General features: G+C 33.5%; 1 protein-coding gene across 1 annotated transcript; it reads right to left on the reverse strand.

Annotated features, from left to right (window-relative positions):
* Positions 1-9340: 9340 nt before the first annotated feature.
* LOC139692309 (uncharacterized) lies at positions 9341-16393 on the reverse strand. Its single transcript, XM_071590417.1, has 3 exons — positions 16204-16393; positions 14734-14960; positions 9341-10199 (listed from the first exon to the last, which is right to left on the reverse strand). Exons 1-3 carry the CDS (start codon positions 16251-16253, stop codon positions 9883-9885), a joined length of 594 nt encoding a protein of 197 aa, XP_071446518.1. The 5' UTR covers positions 16254-16393; the 3' UTR covers positions 9341-9882.
* Positions 16394-16422: the final 29 nt, after the last annotated feature.

Here is a 16422-nt window from a genome sequence, read left to right on the forward strand (position 1 = left end):
GTGTGCTTATGTATACATATATGTATAATCAGGGTGGAGCAAGCTTTGGAAAGAATTGGAGGGGGAGGTGGTTTGGATAGGGTTGCTGTCAACCTCTCCATGGATATTGTTGTTGGAATTATATGTTGTTGGAAAGCATATAATATTAGCAACAGGTGGAAAAAGTGATTGACAAAGACCAATTCATTCCATTCAACCAAAGGCCATTCAAAGTCTCCATCATATTCTGCTGCATAATTCCCAATTGTTCCAGAACACCAAGTATATAGCCTTTAGATGCATACTGAAGGATTTCAGGGCCAAACTTTTGAATGTGGAGACTCCATCAGATGGCTTGCTATAAGTGACGATATATCTGACCCCACTTTTTGTGCATATTCTTCAGCCCTATTATGAAAACTTCTTCCTCTCTAACCTATATAAAACATACCTAGGTAACACATTTGAATGGTACACCATCTTCTCAATGTTCTGTCAAATTTGTTTTTGGCATTGCTAAATAGTTTCAATAGGGTTGTGGAGAGTAAAAGAGACTTTGAAAATTATTAATGAGAAAAGTACCTTTCCAAAATTGCTGGAGAAACAAAAGTCTTATGGCATTGTGCTTCCCAGCAAAAAATAACCTTCCGATTTCCAAAAATGTATCTTTTTCACTCCCAACCACACCAGGAAACATGAAATACCACTGTTCGTGTGGTTAGTCAACCTCCCAGCTCCTTCTTCACAACTACCAAGTGGTAGATGTGGTTACCATATTACTGATACCCTCCTGAGTCTCAGACCAACTAGATGGGGATCAAGATGATGTGGTGGCTAACATACTGGCTTCCCACCCAGAGGGCCCAGGTTTAAATATCAGAGGTGGCAGATATTTTTCAGGGGTATCCCGATCCCGACTTGAGGTGCCTTTTGAAGGGTGTGCACTTTGAGTGAACATGCCGTCCATAAGATGGTACGTTAAGCCATGGACCGCTTTTCCGGGGGCCTTTCGTTAAGAGCAGGCCAATGCTGATGTTCTCTCAACCTTTCATCCTTTTCCGTCCATCCCCTATGGCACATATGACCTCAGCTGTCAGTCACCTCCCCTAAATACTACTACTTCTACCAATATGATGACAATTAGAAACTAGATGCTTGCAAGTGATTTAGATATAAAATATTTAGAAAAAGTAAAACATTATATTAAGGAATAAATAGTTTCATTCGAATTAAAAATAATTTTATTTTTTATCCATTTTCACTCATCTTTTCCAATTATTTTTATGCTTCATGGAATAGGCTTATCTGTATGTACCTACCAACCGATTGGAAATTATTAAAAAAGTAATTAGAATTTAAAGTTAAAAAGAAAAAGACAATTAATTTAAAACAAGTACCCTTGTTGCTTTAGCGCTTAAGAATTATTTGTATACGTGTAAGGCATATACATACTTACCAATAACACTTATGGGCAACCATTATGTTCATCAATGATCATGTTTACAAAATATTTACATTAGGGTATCCATGGAGACAATTTGGCTTCAATAATGAAAATGAAATTAGTATATGAATTATCGCAGAAAATCATCAGGTAAGAGAAAATGATTCAGTCTCTTGTTAAATTATTATGGAATTATTTAATGACTGTTCCATTTGAAGATTCTACTGGTTGATATTCTAAACAGTTATTTTGAAACAATTGTAAATGTGCATATTTGCAACACCTATTTATTATCTCATATAAACTTTTATTTTCATCCGTATTCATACATATATTGCCTGCTTGAATAAGGCCAAATGATGACTAACTGCTCGAAATCACAAAAAATAAATGTGGACAAACATATGCACTTAATGAAAAAAACCTATTTTAAGTAGTAGCTAAAAGTTTAATCAAACAATATCTTTTCAAATTAATTACATCAGGGAAATGTAGTAATCTAGCTAGGGCTGCTAAGAAGTAAACTTGTTAAAAATTAAATTAACCTGCACAAAAAACAATGGCATTTGTCGCATACAGGACTATTTTTATCACTTAAAATATTAAAAGAATGTAATAATACAGGATAGAATGCATATGCAATAGAATTATATGAGATTTATACAACTACAATAAATTATTACTTAATTAAATTAATTAGGCTTTAAACTTATACAATTTTATCATTCACAACAATTAAAGCAACATGAAGAAACATTTTTTTTACCTACCACTTTAAGATAAACAAGTGAGGCAACAAATGATTTTACATTTACTTCCCTTAAACAACACCATAATGCTATTTTTACTAGGTCAATGTAATATTTCTATTTCTGTGATTAGAGATAAGGTAGGAGAACTCATATTTTATTAAATTTTAATTAGCTAATTATATCAGTATCAATATAAAATAGGTTATAGAAATAACTAATTAATTATAAGCTTAATTTAATTAAAGCCACTGGCAAATAAAGATTATGAATTTTATTTTTGATGTGCCTATCTTTCTACCTACATATCTTCCCCAATTCAAGTTTATGAATTTGCATACATAAAATTTAATGCTGATTTATATAATGCCTAAATGAATTATTTCTAAATACAGAAGACTTTGAAAAATTGAAAAGAAAACCAATTCATATTACATGCCCAAACTGTCAAACTGGAATTTTATCAGACGTGGTATATGTTAAGACAAGTGAAACACAGAAGGCTGCGGCTTGGTTCTCCTTGATTTGGTAAGGAAAATAATGATCAAAACATATATGTATACTCATATGTATATAGTTTCATTTATATCTTGGAGAATTACTATGCATATTTAGACCACATTAATTGAAATTACCATTGGACTTTATAAATTATCATGCCTCTATTGGAAAATCTTTTTAAAAAAGTTCTGTTTCAGTCTTTGCTGCATTCCATTCTACATACACACTTTTCAGATGGCTGAACACTATTGTCCTTCCTGTAAGATCTTAATTGGATGCTACCCTTTACCTGAGGCTCACCCAAGATAATCTGCCAAGGATTTTTCAACCTAAATTATTTGCTTACAACTCATGCTTAAGGTACCTAATTTCATGCCCGGTGATAATGATAATGTTCATAGCACCAGCTATTAAATAATACTCATCAGGTACTACTGCCCACACACGTGTGTGCATATATATAAATATATAAACCATAAACACACTAGTCAATACAATAGTCAGTTTGGTAGGTAATGATAGAGTTCACCCAGTAATAAGCCCGAAGGCATGTGAAATTCACACATCAGGGTAAGGGAGCCAGTTATGGTTTCCCAGGTAGATCTGGTACCCAAAAAATTACATAGCTTGGGTGGAGTTGAGTGTGCCCAGAGAGGCTTGCCCGGGCCCTCCAGTCAGTAGTACAATGCTCTACTCCTGGACTACTGCGACCCACATATATATTTCAATCAATATACATATATCAATTGAATGGAAGTGAACAGCCAACCAAACCTCTTCCATGGTCTGTAGTCACCTTCTAAGTCTATTGATAGAAGGGGCCAGTCATGCATATGCCTATGTCATCTTTATGACATAATTTAACATCAAGCATTACATCATTCCGTATATAGCAAATTATATTTTTTAGTTATGGAGTATATTTCAGCAATATTTTGGAACATGAACATCTTTTTATCACATTTAAACAAAATTTTCATATCCAAATGAACTCAATGAAAAGCAAATATGAAGTAGAAATTGGCTAATTATGAAAATTACCTGCTAGCAAGGTTCAATCAATAGATTCATTCTATATGAATACTCAAACATGGTGAGACTGTAAGCTTATGAGAAAAGGCATGATGAAAGATTAAATTAAAAGGGATGATTTCGTTTGATTAATTAAATGTAAAGAAAGCACTGGGGCAATTGTATGGTAGATGTAAATCAAAATGATTTCCAGAAGAACCATTTAAGATAAAAAGATTTAAATATGCGATGAAGGTGTGATATCTTTGTGCCCGCTCTTCAACAGGTAAATTGGGCTAGTAAAGATGCTCAGTATTGAAGTGGCCAAATATACTGCAAATGCAATGTGAAGCAATGAATGAAAAACCTAAGAGCAACTGCATATTTAAGTTAATTTTGTGGTCAAAGTGATAATTTCCATTGTGTTGCCGTGTTATTTTTTACATGTATTTGCAAAGGTTAGAAAGCGCCATGATGACAGGCATCTCATCACCTTGCACCCAAAAATTCAAGTTTTAAAACAAGATACCTCAAGCATTGCTGAAAGAATAGAAACATCTCTACCTCTTGCACCATAGTTTCGGATGAAAGCTCAGTATGTTTTTACCCTCGACTCAAAGGTGACAGATGATATGTGGGAAGTATTATATTCACTGTATTCTGGAATGCCAATGGTGTCCTTCTCATGGGTGTGCAATTAATGTCAAGCACTATGAAGACCTTGGTTTGATAGAAGTTGTACATTTGCCAAAAATACCCAGACCTCTTCACAAAAAATATATTTGGCCAGAATTTAATACCTACCTACACACTGCCAGATTAATGCAGATCCAAACTGAAGACTAAGTCTCGGAAAGACTAACCCTTTCATTCCTGATCAGATACAAGTAACAATCATTCATTCCGAGAATTGAAGAAGTTTCAGCAATAATCAGGCTGAAGCATTGTATGCCATTTCTTCTGCCCCTACCCACCAGGCATGTACTTCTTAGCAAAGTTCTTGAGAAGCTGGAGCACTAAATGGAAAAATATCTGCATGCAAAGTTATATCAAGACGTAGAAGAATAATAACATTCCATATTTATTTATGAATCTCTCATTTTAAACCACCTGCCAAGGTTTGAGAGAAGAGGAAGACAATCAAGAACATGAGAACTTTTGTTTGACTCTGTTTTCACAAATGCTGGGGATTATACCATCCAGGGAAGATCCAGCATTAGTACGAATATGGGTGGGGTCTGAAGAGTATCTAATATTGAGGTTAAAGGGAATGGAATAGGGAAATGATGTATAATTTGTATCTATATTAGACACATGATTTTTGAAAAATGCAACTTAAACACAATCCAATGAGTCAAAAAGGACATTTAAATCATCCAAGCACAACCTATATAGGAATTAAATGAACAAAGTATTCACACATACTGTCAAGCTTTTTATTAATTGATGAACTGAATGAATGGTATATGTCATTGAGTGCCTAGTCAATAGCGATTGAAAAAATTAAATCACATGTAATTATGAAATGGGTCAAGAGGCCTTTCAGCTAATTTGCTATTCTTCTGAAGATAAGCAATTTATCAATCTTTTGCATTGATACTGAAGTCGCCACAGAAGCAGAGCAAAAAATCTAATTAAAATCAGCAGCTAAATATATCACAATGTATTTAAACAGAATAAGGTGAAAATGCAAAGGCTATTTTTCTATTTTTACTCTTACTCAAAATTTTAATTTTGTGAGTCTTACAGTCTGTAGTTCTAGTTTGCAAGCCAAAAAGTTTTACAGTGAATTTTTTAAAATTCATAGAGAATCTGGCACAGAAGACAGAAAGGTAAATAGAGTGTTTTGGATTTTACACTTGTTTTTTTCCAGTTTTGACTGCCTTAGAAGTACTTTAGAGACGTTCTCATTAGTTATTAAATAATGTTCAGCCTAAATTACAATAAACAATAGGCAAATTACGTTTTATTAGATTAATATTCACCATCAATAGTATTTCTAAATATTTACTAATGAATATGAAATTCAAATTACATATTGTGCAAGCTGGTAGATGATGATGCATTCAATGGAAGACAAATTCTATACATCTACTGTAAATTAATATTTGATAACCTTATTTCAAGAGCTACCATCTATGAAACAACTTTTTCAATACCAACATACAATTTTAATCCATAGCTCTGGTATAAAGGTGGACTTCAATAAAGATGGGAAAATGTTCATTGAGTGGCAGAAAGCAGACAAATGACTTCAAATCAGAACATACAGTCAAGTGTACTATCTGTGGAGAGACTCTCAAATGCTCAAGTGATAATACTGTCCCACTAGTGGAACACCTTCGTAAAAGCCATCCAAATGTGCAAGTAGCACGGTTCCCTGAGCTAAAGCCATGTGTACAAAATAAAGAACATGGAGGAGAAAAAAATGAAAATAGTCAGATCAACAGCAAAGATACCATAAATAATACGGAAAAATCAAATAATAAAGATGAATTAGCCATGGGTGATCATATAAGGGAGACCACAAATGAAAAGAAGATCAAAAAAATGTATGAAACAACAGGTAAGGGCCAAATTAATTCTGAGAAACTAGAATTAAGTTTTGGTGAAAAAAGTTTTAGAACCACAAGCAACTGACCACTAACACAATGATTGATTTTATAGTCAATAAGAGTTCCTTATCTCATTTGTCCATGGGCACATGTGTGTGTATTTAAAAGGCATAAAAATGTTTACATTTTCCCCAAACATTTTATTCTTATCAAGTACACTTTAGCATGGATATATATATACACACCTAATGTGCATGAAATACACGTTTGCATCCACATAACATATCAATTGTCCATTTTTAAATCATGGAATAGGTCATAGGCAGTGCTCATACACACGTGCATTTATGGATTTGGTCATGGAACTGGCTACCTGTATAATCATGGACCACACATACATGAGAAATGTGAAGTGGCAAAATGAAAATATTTAGTCAAACAGTACAAATATAATTGTATAGAAGAAATGTGATTAAACAGAGATAGGATATTTAATCCTTAGACTTCTGTGATGTCTATCTGATGAAGGATCCATGCTGCTTCTGGGAATTACCGTCATTTAGGTGTGTTGATGGACAACTGTTTCACCCCCAGCCCTGAAGGTGTCTTCAGGTGAAAGCAATCTGCGTTATGATTTGGTCACCATATATAGGAGATGGCCCGGAGCTCTCTCATTGTCTCTTTCTTGGCGGCCAATAGGAATCACTCTTTTCCATGTGGAAGCCAGGGTGTAGGCATCCTCATGGTCAAAATTGTTGATAGTCTTCATTATTTCTACCGCTCCTCTTAATAGTCTCAGGAAATAATGCCTCTCTCTTGTCAGCACTTTGACTTGTTCAACCAAAATAAAGTAAAATCCTTCATCAGACAGGACATTTGTAGTTGCATGTATGTGAGTGAGTCAAGATTGCAGACTACCAGGGAAGTTCTCATAGTCCTTGGGTGCACTATATTGTTGACTAGCAATGTGCACAAAAGTCTATGCAAGTTGACTGCAAACAAGTATGCCACTACTCCAGAAAAATCAATGATTTTATTTGCCTTATTTTTCAGTTTTAAAAGTAATTACATACATCTTTTATTAAATAATATGTAAACTAATAAATATATTACAAACACTAATTCCACGACTTCGCTGAACTTTTGAGTAATCTATTACATATTTCGACCTCGATTCCTTAAGGTAACCAACCCAAGATTCTCTAAAAGCATGGATTAGGAATAATATGAAATTAGAAATATAACAAATTACGAGCAAAGAATTAAGCATCTTTAGTATAAAAATAATAGTAATACATTAAAATGGAAAATGTTTGCAAAATTAGCATGTAAAATTACTTGTTATTACTTACATTAAAATGTTCTCATGCCTATGCCTGATATATTTAAATTATGAATTTGGTACCTTTAGGAAACCAGACAAAAGTGAGACATTGAAATATCACAAATAATGACCTCCCTTGGGCTTAGAGGAGTTCGTTCAAGTTAATAATGAAAGAGTAGGGGATAAACAATTATCTTATTTTTCCAAGAGTGATATGATCTTGCTGTTCATTAAGTGGTGCATTTATTAATAGAAGCAAGAAAACTAACTTGATTTTTTCCCATAAACATTTTCCTTTAGTGGAGGTGTGGCAAAATTCTCAGGGTCTTGTTTTATGTGAAACTTGTGGAGAGTGCCAAACACCCATTGCAAGGATCAGCAAGAAGTCTCTCTCTGAATCTAGTGCTGGTGCTATGTGCTTACTTGGGTATGCTTTTCAATTTTATACTTTCCATAACACAAATAACTCACAGTTGTGATTCTTTTCCAAAAATCTTCAGTGGGAAGAACTGAATACTTGAGAAGTGGGACTCAATGTGGAATTAGATTAGTGTAATGGAACATCTAAACCTTTACTTGCCTATATTTTCCTTATTTATTCACATGAGATAATTGAAGAGATGGTACTGGCACCAGGAGATCTCTTATGAAATATGGTGCTAGCGCAAAAACCATTGCTCTCAGCAAAGAAAGTTCATCTGGGTCAATAATGTGCCTAGTTTGGTAGTACTCGGGAGTCCCACTACCAAATATTTAGAAAGAAAATAAAGAGTAGAGGAGGGATATAACTAACAAGAACGTTTGAAGCACACTAATTAAAGCAAGTTGTTAGGATAACATATTCAATAAAACAGCAAATATTTTATGTAAATTGAAATATTCAATAATACAACGCAAAATATTTATATTTTACAATTATATCATTATGTGAACCAGTGGAAGCTAGTTGTTGCTTGGTAAGAGCACTTGCACTGAGTATTAATTATTGTAATACAGCAGTCATTACGGTCATGCCATTCACAATTCAAAAAAGAGGAAAAGTGTCAGAAGAACATACGTCACAATTCACAAAAGTAACAACTGCCATGCACACCTGCATGAATTTAATGCATTCAATTTCATTATTTAAAAAGCCACCCCTCTGAGGTGCATATCAAAACCAGCTTATGTTAAATTCCTTAATATTATTTTTCCTGTGTTGCAAGAAAATTTTATCTCAATGAGTGGATTTCTTAATTAGGCGAACACTTTCATGCATTATAATAATGGCACTATTTAAATGCCAAATAAATTTTCTTATGCAACACTTTTTGGTAAATAAAATTTATGTCATAATTAACATAGACAGGATAAGATTTAAAATGAAATATTGGACTGAAAAGCTTACGTAAATTATGGGCCCAAAGAGGCATTAAAAGATTCAAGCAAAATTGAACATGGCATGTCAATCAAAATTTTACCAAATAATATTTGCTGATTATCTTTTTAAGGTGCTGGCCACTTTGCTTCTTACCTTATATGATGTGTGGAGGAAACTCAGAAAATTTTACAGAATCATACTGCAGCAAGTGTGGACATAAAATAAAAACTAAAAAAATGGAATGATTCCCAAAAAGAATTTTGAGGACATAACATCATTAATCACACAGATTTATTTATGTTAACAAACTTTCATATGAATAAACATAAAAGAAAAATTAATACAATAATTTAATACAGTAGTTTCCTGCTGCATTTATCTATTATAACTTATAACAATGGTTACAGTCGTTTCAATTTGAAATACGTGTCATATTTAATCAGGGCTCACAAAGGTCTTTTAAAGAGAACAAAAATAATTCGACTGCTAATAAGTAAAATGAATGGAAATCATCATATATGTCAGAGGAAACAGAATAGAGAAATGAAAACATTTCTAGGCTGTAAATACCTATAATGCAATCAGGAAGCTTCAAAATTGTAGAAAAATATTTATAATTTTACTTTGAATTATATTTTAATGGAAGATAGAAGCTTTATTTTATTGGAAAATCACCACTTCCCCTGGAGTGTCTAATGTTTCACGTCTAGCAATGAATAAACACTACCCATAAAGATGGTAATTTCTAGAAAAATAACCACATAATAGCATTTATGAGAGTGATAAAAGATTTAATGAGGAATTTTACCACAATAAATAAAAATAAAAAAATATATTTTAGTAAAGAGATTGAGAAAGAAAAATATGCAAATTCAGTCCCAAGACATTAAAGTAAAATGGTTAATACATAACATCTATATTCAAGGATTGATTATATAATATTGATGAATAATAACAATTCAGTCATATTTCAACACTGTTTTTGAATGGATGACATGGGTGGGTGACTTCACATGCTTAATCACTGATATACTCTCAGGGAACTGAGGGTGATTATTCCCAACAGCAGGGGTGCTGAAGATAGGTTCTGGAGATTCAGTATCGGACACATCAAGGCTCTTTGCTATGGTAGTGCCATTCAAACCAACAGCCTCACAATTATTTCCAATATGAATGTTCATGAAAGGATTGTTCTGAAGAACTCGAAGTTTGCTTGTGATGGTTTGGCGAACAGCAGGGCCTTCAGAAAACTTTTTGGGCACCCTATGCCTCATTCCTTAAACATAAGAAAGAGTTCAAACATAAGAACAAACTAATTTCACAGATAGTGAAGCTAGGATAAAAGTTAAGATTACTCCGATTTAAGACATGCACAGAAATTCAAATAACTGCGAGAGATGCCATTACAATTACTTTAACAGAGTCATCCACAGATGAGCATCAAAATGGAGAAAAAAAAGATATTTCGCTGAATCATTAATCATAAAATAGTATATATCTATACTAAAGACTATTGTTGCTTCAAAATGACATTTAGCTGTAATTCCTCTTTGAGGACCATGAAGATCAGTGACTTAGACAGCATTACAGGCACATGCTAATGCCACCATAATATGAGTATATAAAATGGAAAAGAGAAGTCCCTAAGTTTTCCTGGATATCTAAGAAAAAAATCACTTTTCAAACGTCATTTTGCTGGAAAAATTATTGGTGATTTTTCTCTTTTCAGAATTTATCGTGATTAACTATTGTTTCAGCTATTATACAGATATTATTCTTCTTAGAAGTATTGACGATTCTTCACTGCATGATCGTCAATGAAAGCCCTATACATCAATTTCACAGGGTGATGAGTCATATAATTTTCAATAAAATTCTAATATAAAATTGACTGAACTACAAAATTTAAATTAAACCAATTAAATTGTAAAATGTGCAGTAATTTTCATGTGAATGCTTTACTTAATAATATAGTATAATAGATTATTAATTAGCTTTTGAGCTTTCACTTTAGAGAATACTTAAAGTGGGAAATTAAACTTTGCTTGGTATAAATATTTGTTCCCTAAGCAGCTTATACCCTTATATCCAATTTAAACAGTGAGTGCAATAACATCCAATTTGCTTTTCCGTCATTTATCAGTATTGGAAGGTAGCAATCTCTATTTCTGTAAAACCAAGCATAAGTCAAATTATAGCAACAATAATTGTAGAGAGGAACTAAAGTTCATCTACCATAAAAAATAACAACACTAGTCAGAGAATTATTTTTTGGGGAAATGCACATTTAAATGCTCCAGGAGAAACTAGAGATAGCAAAAAGTGAATTTCTCACTTCTCAAAACCAGCCCTTGAACAAGAGGGTTTCATTAATCCCCACAAATATACACTATATTAAATGAAAGAAATATTCATAAGTACATACTTAGGTAAGCACAGTGGACAACACAACACACATGGTTGTGCATTTATTTAATACATTACAGCATGCAATTATCTGAGAAATATGAAACTAGAAAGCATGAACTACTAATCAAACAAAAGCTCCTTAACAATGATGCACTCCCCATGATGCACAACCTTAATGAGGTGGAAGGGCTTGTGCATTCTCATGACCACTAGAGCTGTGCTGGCAGGAGCAATGATATTGACTCCTAGTAGGGGTCCCATGCCAGATAGTTCAAAGGTTATGAGCCAGACAACAGGTTGTCTACTTCATCTGTGCCTTAGTGAGGTGGTTGCAAAGGTATCTGATCCCAATTTAATGACTGTGGCCATTGAATAATTATGTCAATTTAAAAACACTATTGAGGATGGCAATGGGAAACCACCTCAATTATTCATTTCCAGAATGTCATGATAGACAATATACAGAAAATAGATTCAGACAACTATGGAACTAAGCCCAATCAACCGTGTCATGCCCGGCAGGAGGGGAAGCAAGGCTTCTACAGTAGTCATCTCATGAAATCCTTGCAAAGCAAAACCGACTGCAGCACCACAAAAGATGCAGAAAATAACCAAATTAGTTAGAATTGGAACATGGAGTATAAGGACAACTTAGAGGACAGGAACATCAGGGAATATAGTATAAAATGTAAAGCAAGAGATGGAGAAAGGGAATACAGATGTTTTAGGGCTGTGCAAGTTGGAAGGATAGTGGGTACTGGAGTGATAGTTATAGATTAATATACAGCAAAGGGAAAGAGAGCCAGTGAGGGATGATAACAATATTAAGCAAGAAGGTAGGAAGAACCATGGGAAACATAAAGCAAGTGACTGATAGAATATTATTAGTAGAAGTAAAATCTGAACTGACAAACTTGGTCACTGTTCAGATCTACATGCCATTGGCCAACCATACAGAGGAAGAAGTTGATTGGTATATGATCAGCATATGTCTGTTTCTTAGATTTTAAATAAGCATTTGCTATAGTAAATTGGTAGAATTATTGAAAGTATGAGGTATCATTGTATGCGTTGTACAGAAAGGAAAAGTTGAAGTGGACAGAAACGAAAATAAATAAGGAAAAGCTAGGCATGATGGGGGAGGTGAGGGCATTGTTGTTGGGTTTTTTTGGAGAAACTCAAAGGAAGCAGGAAAGATGGATGCAGAGAATTTTGACTGGCAATGGGATGTTGAGGACTGTGATAGAGGAAGGAATGTTAGGCAAATAAGGAAGGGGCAGGAATAGGATACGGATGTTGGACGAGATGAAGGGAATATTAGGAATTAAAGACGGGCTTATTGTAAAGTTGGATGTTAGGTTGAATTTGCTTGAGACAACTCCACAATTTATTTCTTGAACTGTCCATCACCATTTGGTAGTTTCTGTCCATCCACGAGATACCTAAACCGTGTTTAATAAATGCGACTGTAGGACAGAATGAAGGGAGGAAGGATGTAGGGTTATGTTTAGATGGGAGAGGCACGGAAATTATTCCAGAATGGCTTGGTAACTTGTGTACATTGAAAATCTACCTTAACCAGTAGATTAAGATAATAAATATCATGATGATGGATGACAAACACTACCATTGTTCTTCAAATGTCATGATAGAAAAATTGAGCAAAATGCAATTTCAGGTTCTACAAGCAGATGAATTGCGAGAGACACAATCATAAACTGTCCAGCATTTAAAAATTACCACCCACACAGAAAAGGTGATACCGTATAAAGTTCAAGAAAACACCACAGATACTTATTTAGTTTACAATTTAAATCATATGAGTAGTGCATCAGAAAAGGAACATCAATAAAGTAATGATGATTGTAATGGTTTAGGGGAAAGGTATAGATTTATGAGCAGAAGTAAAGATGTACACCAAAGTTTGATTTTTAAGCCAGTCATTCCGATGAGCTGAAATGACATATGCCCAAAGGTGGATATTTGAGGAAATGTTGAAATGCAAAATGAAGTATACAGAATATATTTTTGTTAATTAAGTTAGCTGTCTTTAAATATAAGACTCTTAGTATTTATGTTTGCTCCCCATTCCATAAAATATCATAAAATTCTTTTCCTTTTACTACTGTTCCTTGTACCCCGCTCCTATGTCTCCTCTAAGCCAAATGTCTTCTCTGGTCATACTTATGTTTAGTCTCCTTTTTGTCAAGGTTTTTCAATCCCCGAGGTTCCTATTGTGATGCGATGATATTTCCTACCTGCAGGGATGACACTGGTTTCCTCTATTACTTTTACAGGGAAAATGAGGCTTGGCTAATGAATCTAGTACTGTAAAACTGAATGGAATATAACAAAGTTTTGTTCTAAATAAATGAAAGGACTAACTTTGTAGTTCCACACGAAAACGATTTATTCACACGACCCGGGTTTCGAAGTAAAACTTCATCATCAGGTGAGCTCTCTACATTAGTAAAAATGATGATGAAGTTTTACTTCGAAACCCGGGTCGTGTGAATAAATCGTTTTCGTGTGGAACTACAAAGTTAATCCTTTCATTTATTTATACTGAATCGGTTCCATCAAGTTACGCCAGAAACCATTAATTATAAAGTTTTGTTCATTCCAATCAATAAAATTTTACCCCATCTCTCCTCCCGAGCTTAGCTGACTTGAAAGTACCTTAAAGTAGACATCAATCTATGAAGTGCTCACTTTTTCAAGGTGGTAACAATCTAACAAGTTGGCGAATTAAAATCTTATTCAGCAAACTACAGTCAGAAACTTATGAGAACCAATACTCAAGATTCAAGACGACTAATCATTAAGCTAAATTCAAACATGAAGAGATTATTATTCAGCAAGGCACATTTAATTAAAGTTTCCTGCCTAATTATATATGTGGTCTTATACACAGATCCCACTACATCTTAATGGATGAAAAAAGAATATTTTCCAATTTTCACTAGCCAAAGTTAATATTTCTCTATAGTATCCATTTCAAACACAAGAGAAGGTATCATAATGAAAAATAGATAGTTAAAGATGGTTTGCTAGTATTTATATAATTACTTTGTCCATAAACTTCACCCACATATTAAATTTGAATTAACCTAGCATACTTCTCAATAATCTCTGAAAATAAATATTACCATTATATAACCAATCGCGACAAATAACATTAGGAAAGCAGCAAAAAATGTGCATAGCCACATTTTCAACTGGCTAGCACAGTCAATCCAGGCCAACCCTTGGGTTGATCATGGTGGCTTTTAGCCTATCCAAGTATGTTGGCTCGGTGTATATAATATTGAACCATGAGCTTTATTTAGAGTACAACAATAAATAAGAAAAAATATTTTACCATGAAATATTTAAAAAGGACTATTTAGAGGCACACTCACCTGATTTCCTAGGTCTGCCGTTTGGCTGCAAGTGACCGAATATTTTTCTTTGGCCATGGATTTCGCACTCTGGATGGGTAACTCTCTCACTTAGCTTCTTAGGGCACTTCATCCCCAAAATGGAAGGTGATACAAAATGCTCCTGGTTTTCATTTCCTTCCCTGACTTTCAGAAGTCGAGAACATAATTTTTCATATCTCTCCTCACGCCAACTTTCTATCTTATTCCTGATTTAGAACATTGAAGATATTTATTTTATATCAAAATTACCATCAACATTAAATGTAAATCTAACATAAGTTAATTTCTGATGAACAAGTAGTCAATAATGTGGCAAGATAATAACAGATGGCCACAGAAAAATCTATGCCTAGGTTGCAAAGGCCAATCTTTAAAGACAATGGCTAAAGTTTAATGTGCAATGACCCCTAATGAATACACACAACTCCTCGTGGGAACAATGTGATTCTGAAGAGAAGTTGAGACTCCATAGTACAGGAAGCAAGAGCTTATTTCTTTTACAAATATTTTGAAATGAGCACATGCTTTATTCACCCCTACCACTTATGAGAATTTTTTCTGTTATAGCTGTAAAAGCAGATACCTTTCGCTCATCTCTTAATAAATGTTAGCATCATCACAAGTGAATGGCATCCTGTACGACTATCTGCTCATATGGCATGTGTTATTTCCCTTTCTCATTTGCCCCACTTTTAAATATTTCTATATTATTTTAGTCGTTATCGTATTTACTTTTCATTTTCTAAGTATTGTTTTTGGAAGAGGGTGTTGCGCCACAATAAATAATTTAATTCAATTAATTGTATTTTGATGGAAAGTCCTAAATAAACTTGTTTCAACTTTACATGGTTTTTTATTATCTTGTTAATTATTAAACTGTATTATTCCTGTGTTGTCATATCTTCAGAATTTGTATCATCTTTTTACTCTCTTACAAATTGTTCTTGATACACTAATGTAAACATTGTTAGTAATAGTGATAAACTATTGAAGATGATTTACCAGGAACTACCAGTGTACTCTCTTACTTTATTCTATTACGACAATTAAAAAATTTCTGTGATATGAATTATTAAAAGGATCCTACATGAAGTCAAATATCTTTGATCTCGTTTCTAAGTTTTAAAAGCCGTATTATACATTCATCATAAACCTTTTGTTGGTGCATTCTCTCAACTTTCCCTTTTGATACCATGCAATATATGGCCCAAATTGTGCTATTTATTTTTATTATTGGAAAGTGTGTCAATGCCATGCAATTATAAATCTTATATTATTTTGTTTTGCACTGCTCTACAAGGTGTCTGGTTTCTGTTTCTTCGTGAATAAAACTGTAGGATACTACCTGAGCTAATTTTCTATAAACAGCCATGTTTTCCCTTGATTTCAAAGTTCAGTTTAAGAATAACCGATGCAGATAATAAAATAAATAATATTAAAGTATTTTACCTTAAATGTGTTAACGTATTTTCTTTATCCCCAGGATTTGCGTCATCCATGACGATTGTTGGTCTCTCAGATATTTGGTTAGAAAATTAATACGACAGATAAAATTACAGCACACGAAATCACACCGCACACTATGATTTATTTTACTTTCTTTGTTTATAGAAAGACGTTATTGTTTCAGACATTTGAATTTCCCTTGGTCCATTATTCTGTTCCGCT

Source organism: Hetaerina americana, unplaced genomic scaffold (assembly GCF_022747635.1).
Source record: "Hetaerina americana unplaced genomic scaffold, ioHetAmer1.1.p SCAF_4, whole genome shotgun sequence".
Taxonomy (NCBI): domain Eukaryota; kingdom Metazoa; phylum Arthropoda; class Insecta; order Odonata; family Calopterygidae; genus Hetaerina; species Hetaerina americana.

Excerpts from the sequence above, each read along its gene's own strand:
- LOC139692309 (XM_071590417.1), bottom strand. The coding sequence starts at position 16,253 with ATGGATGACGCAAATCCTGGGGATAAAGAAAATACGTTAACACATTTA. Across the intron at positions 14,961-16,203 it reads AATACGTTAACACATTTAAG|GAATAAGATAGAAAGTTGGC; the intron begins GTAAAATACTTT and ends GTTCTAAATCAG. Across the intron at positions 10,200-14,733 it reads CGGCAGACCTAGGAAATCAG|GAATGAGGCATAGGGTGCCC; the intron begins GTGAGTGTGCCT and ends CTTATGTTTAAG.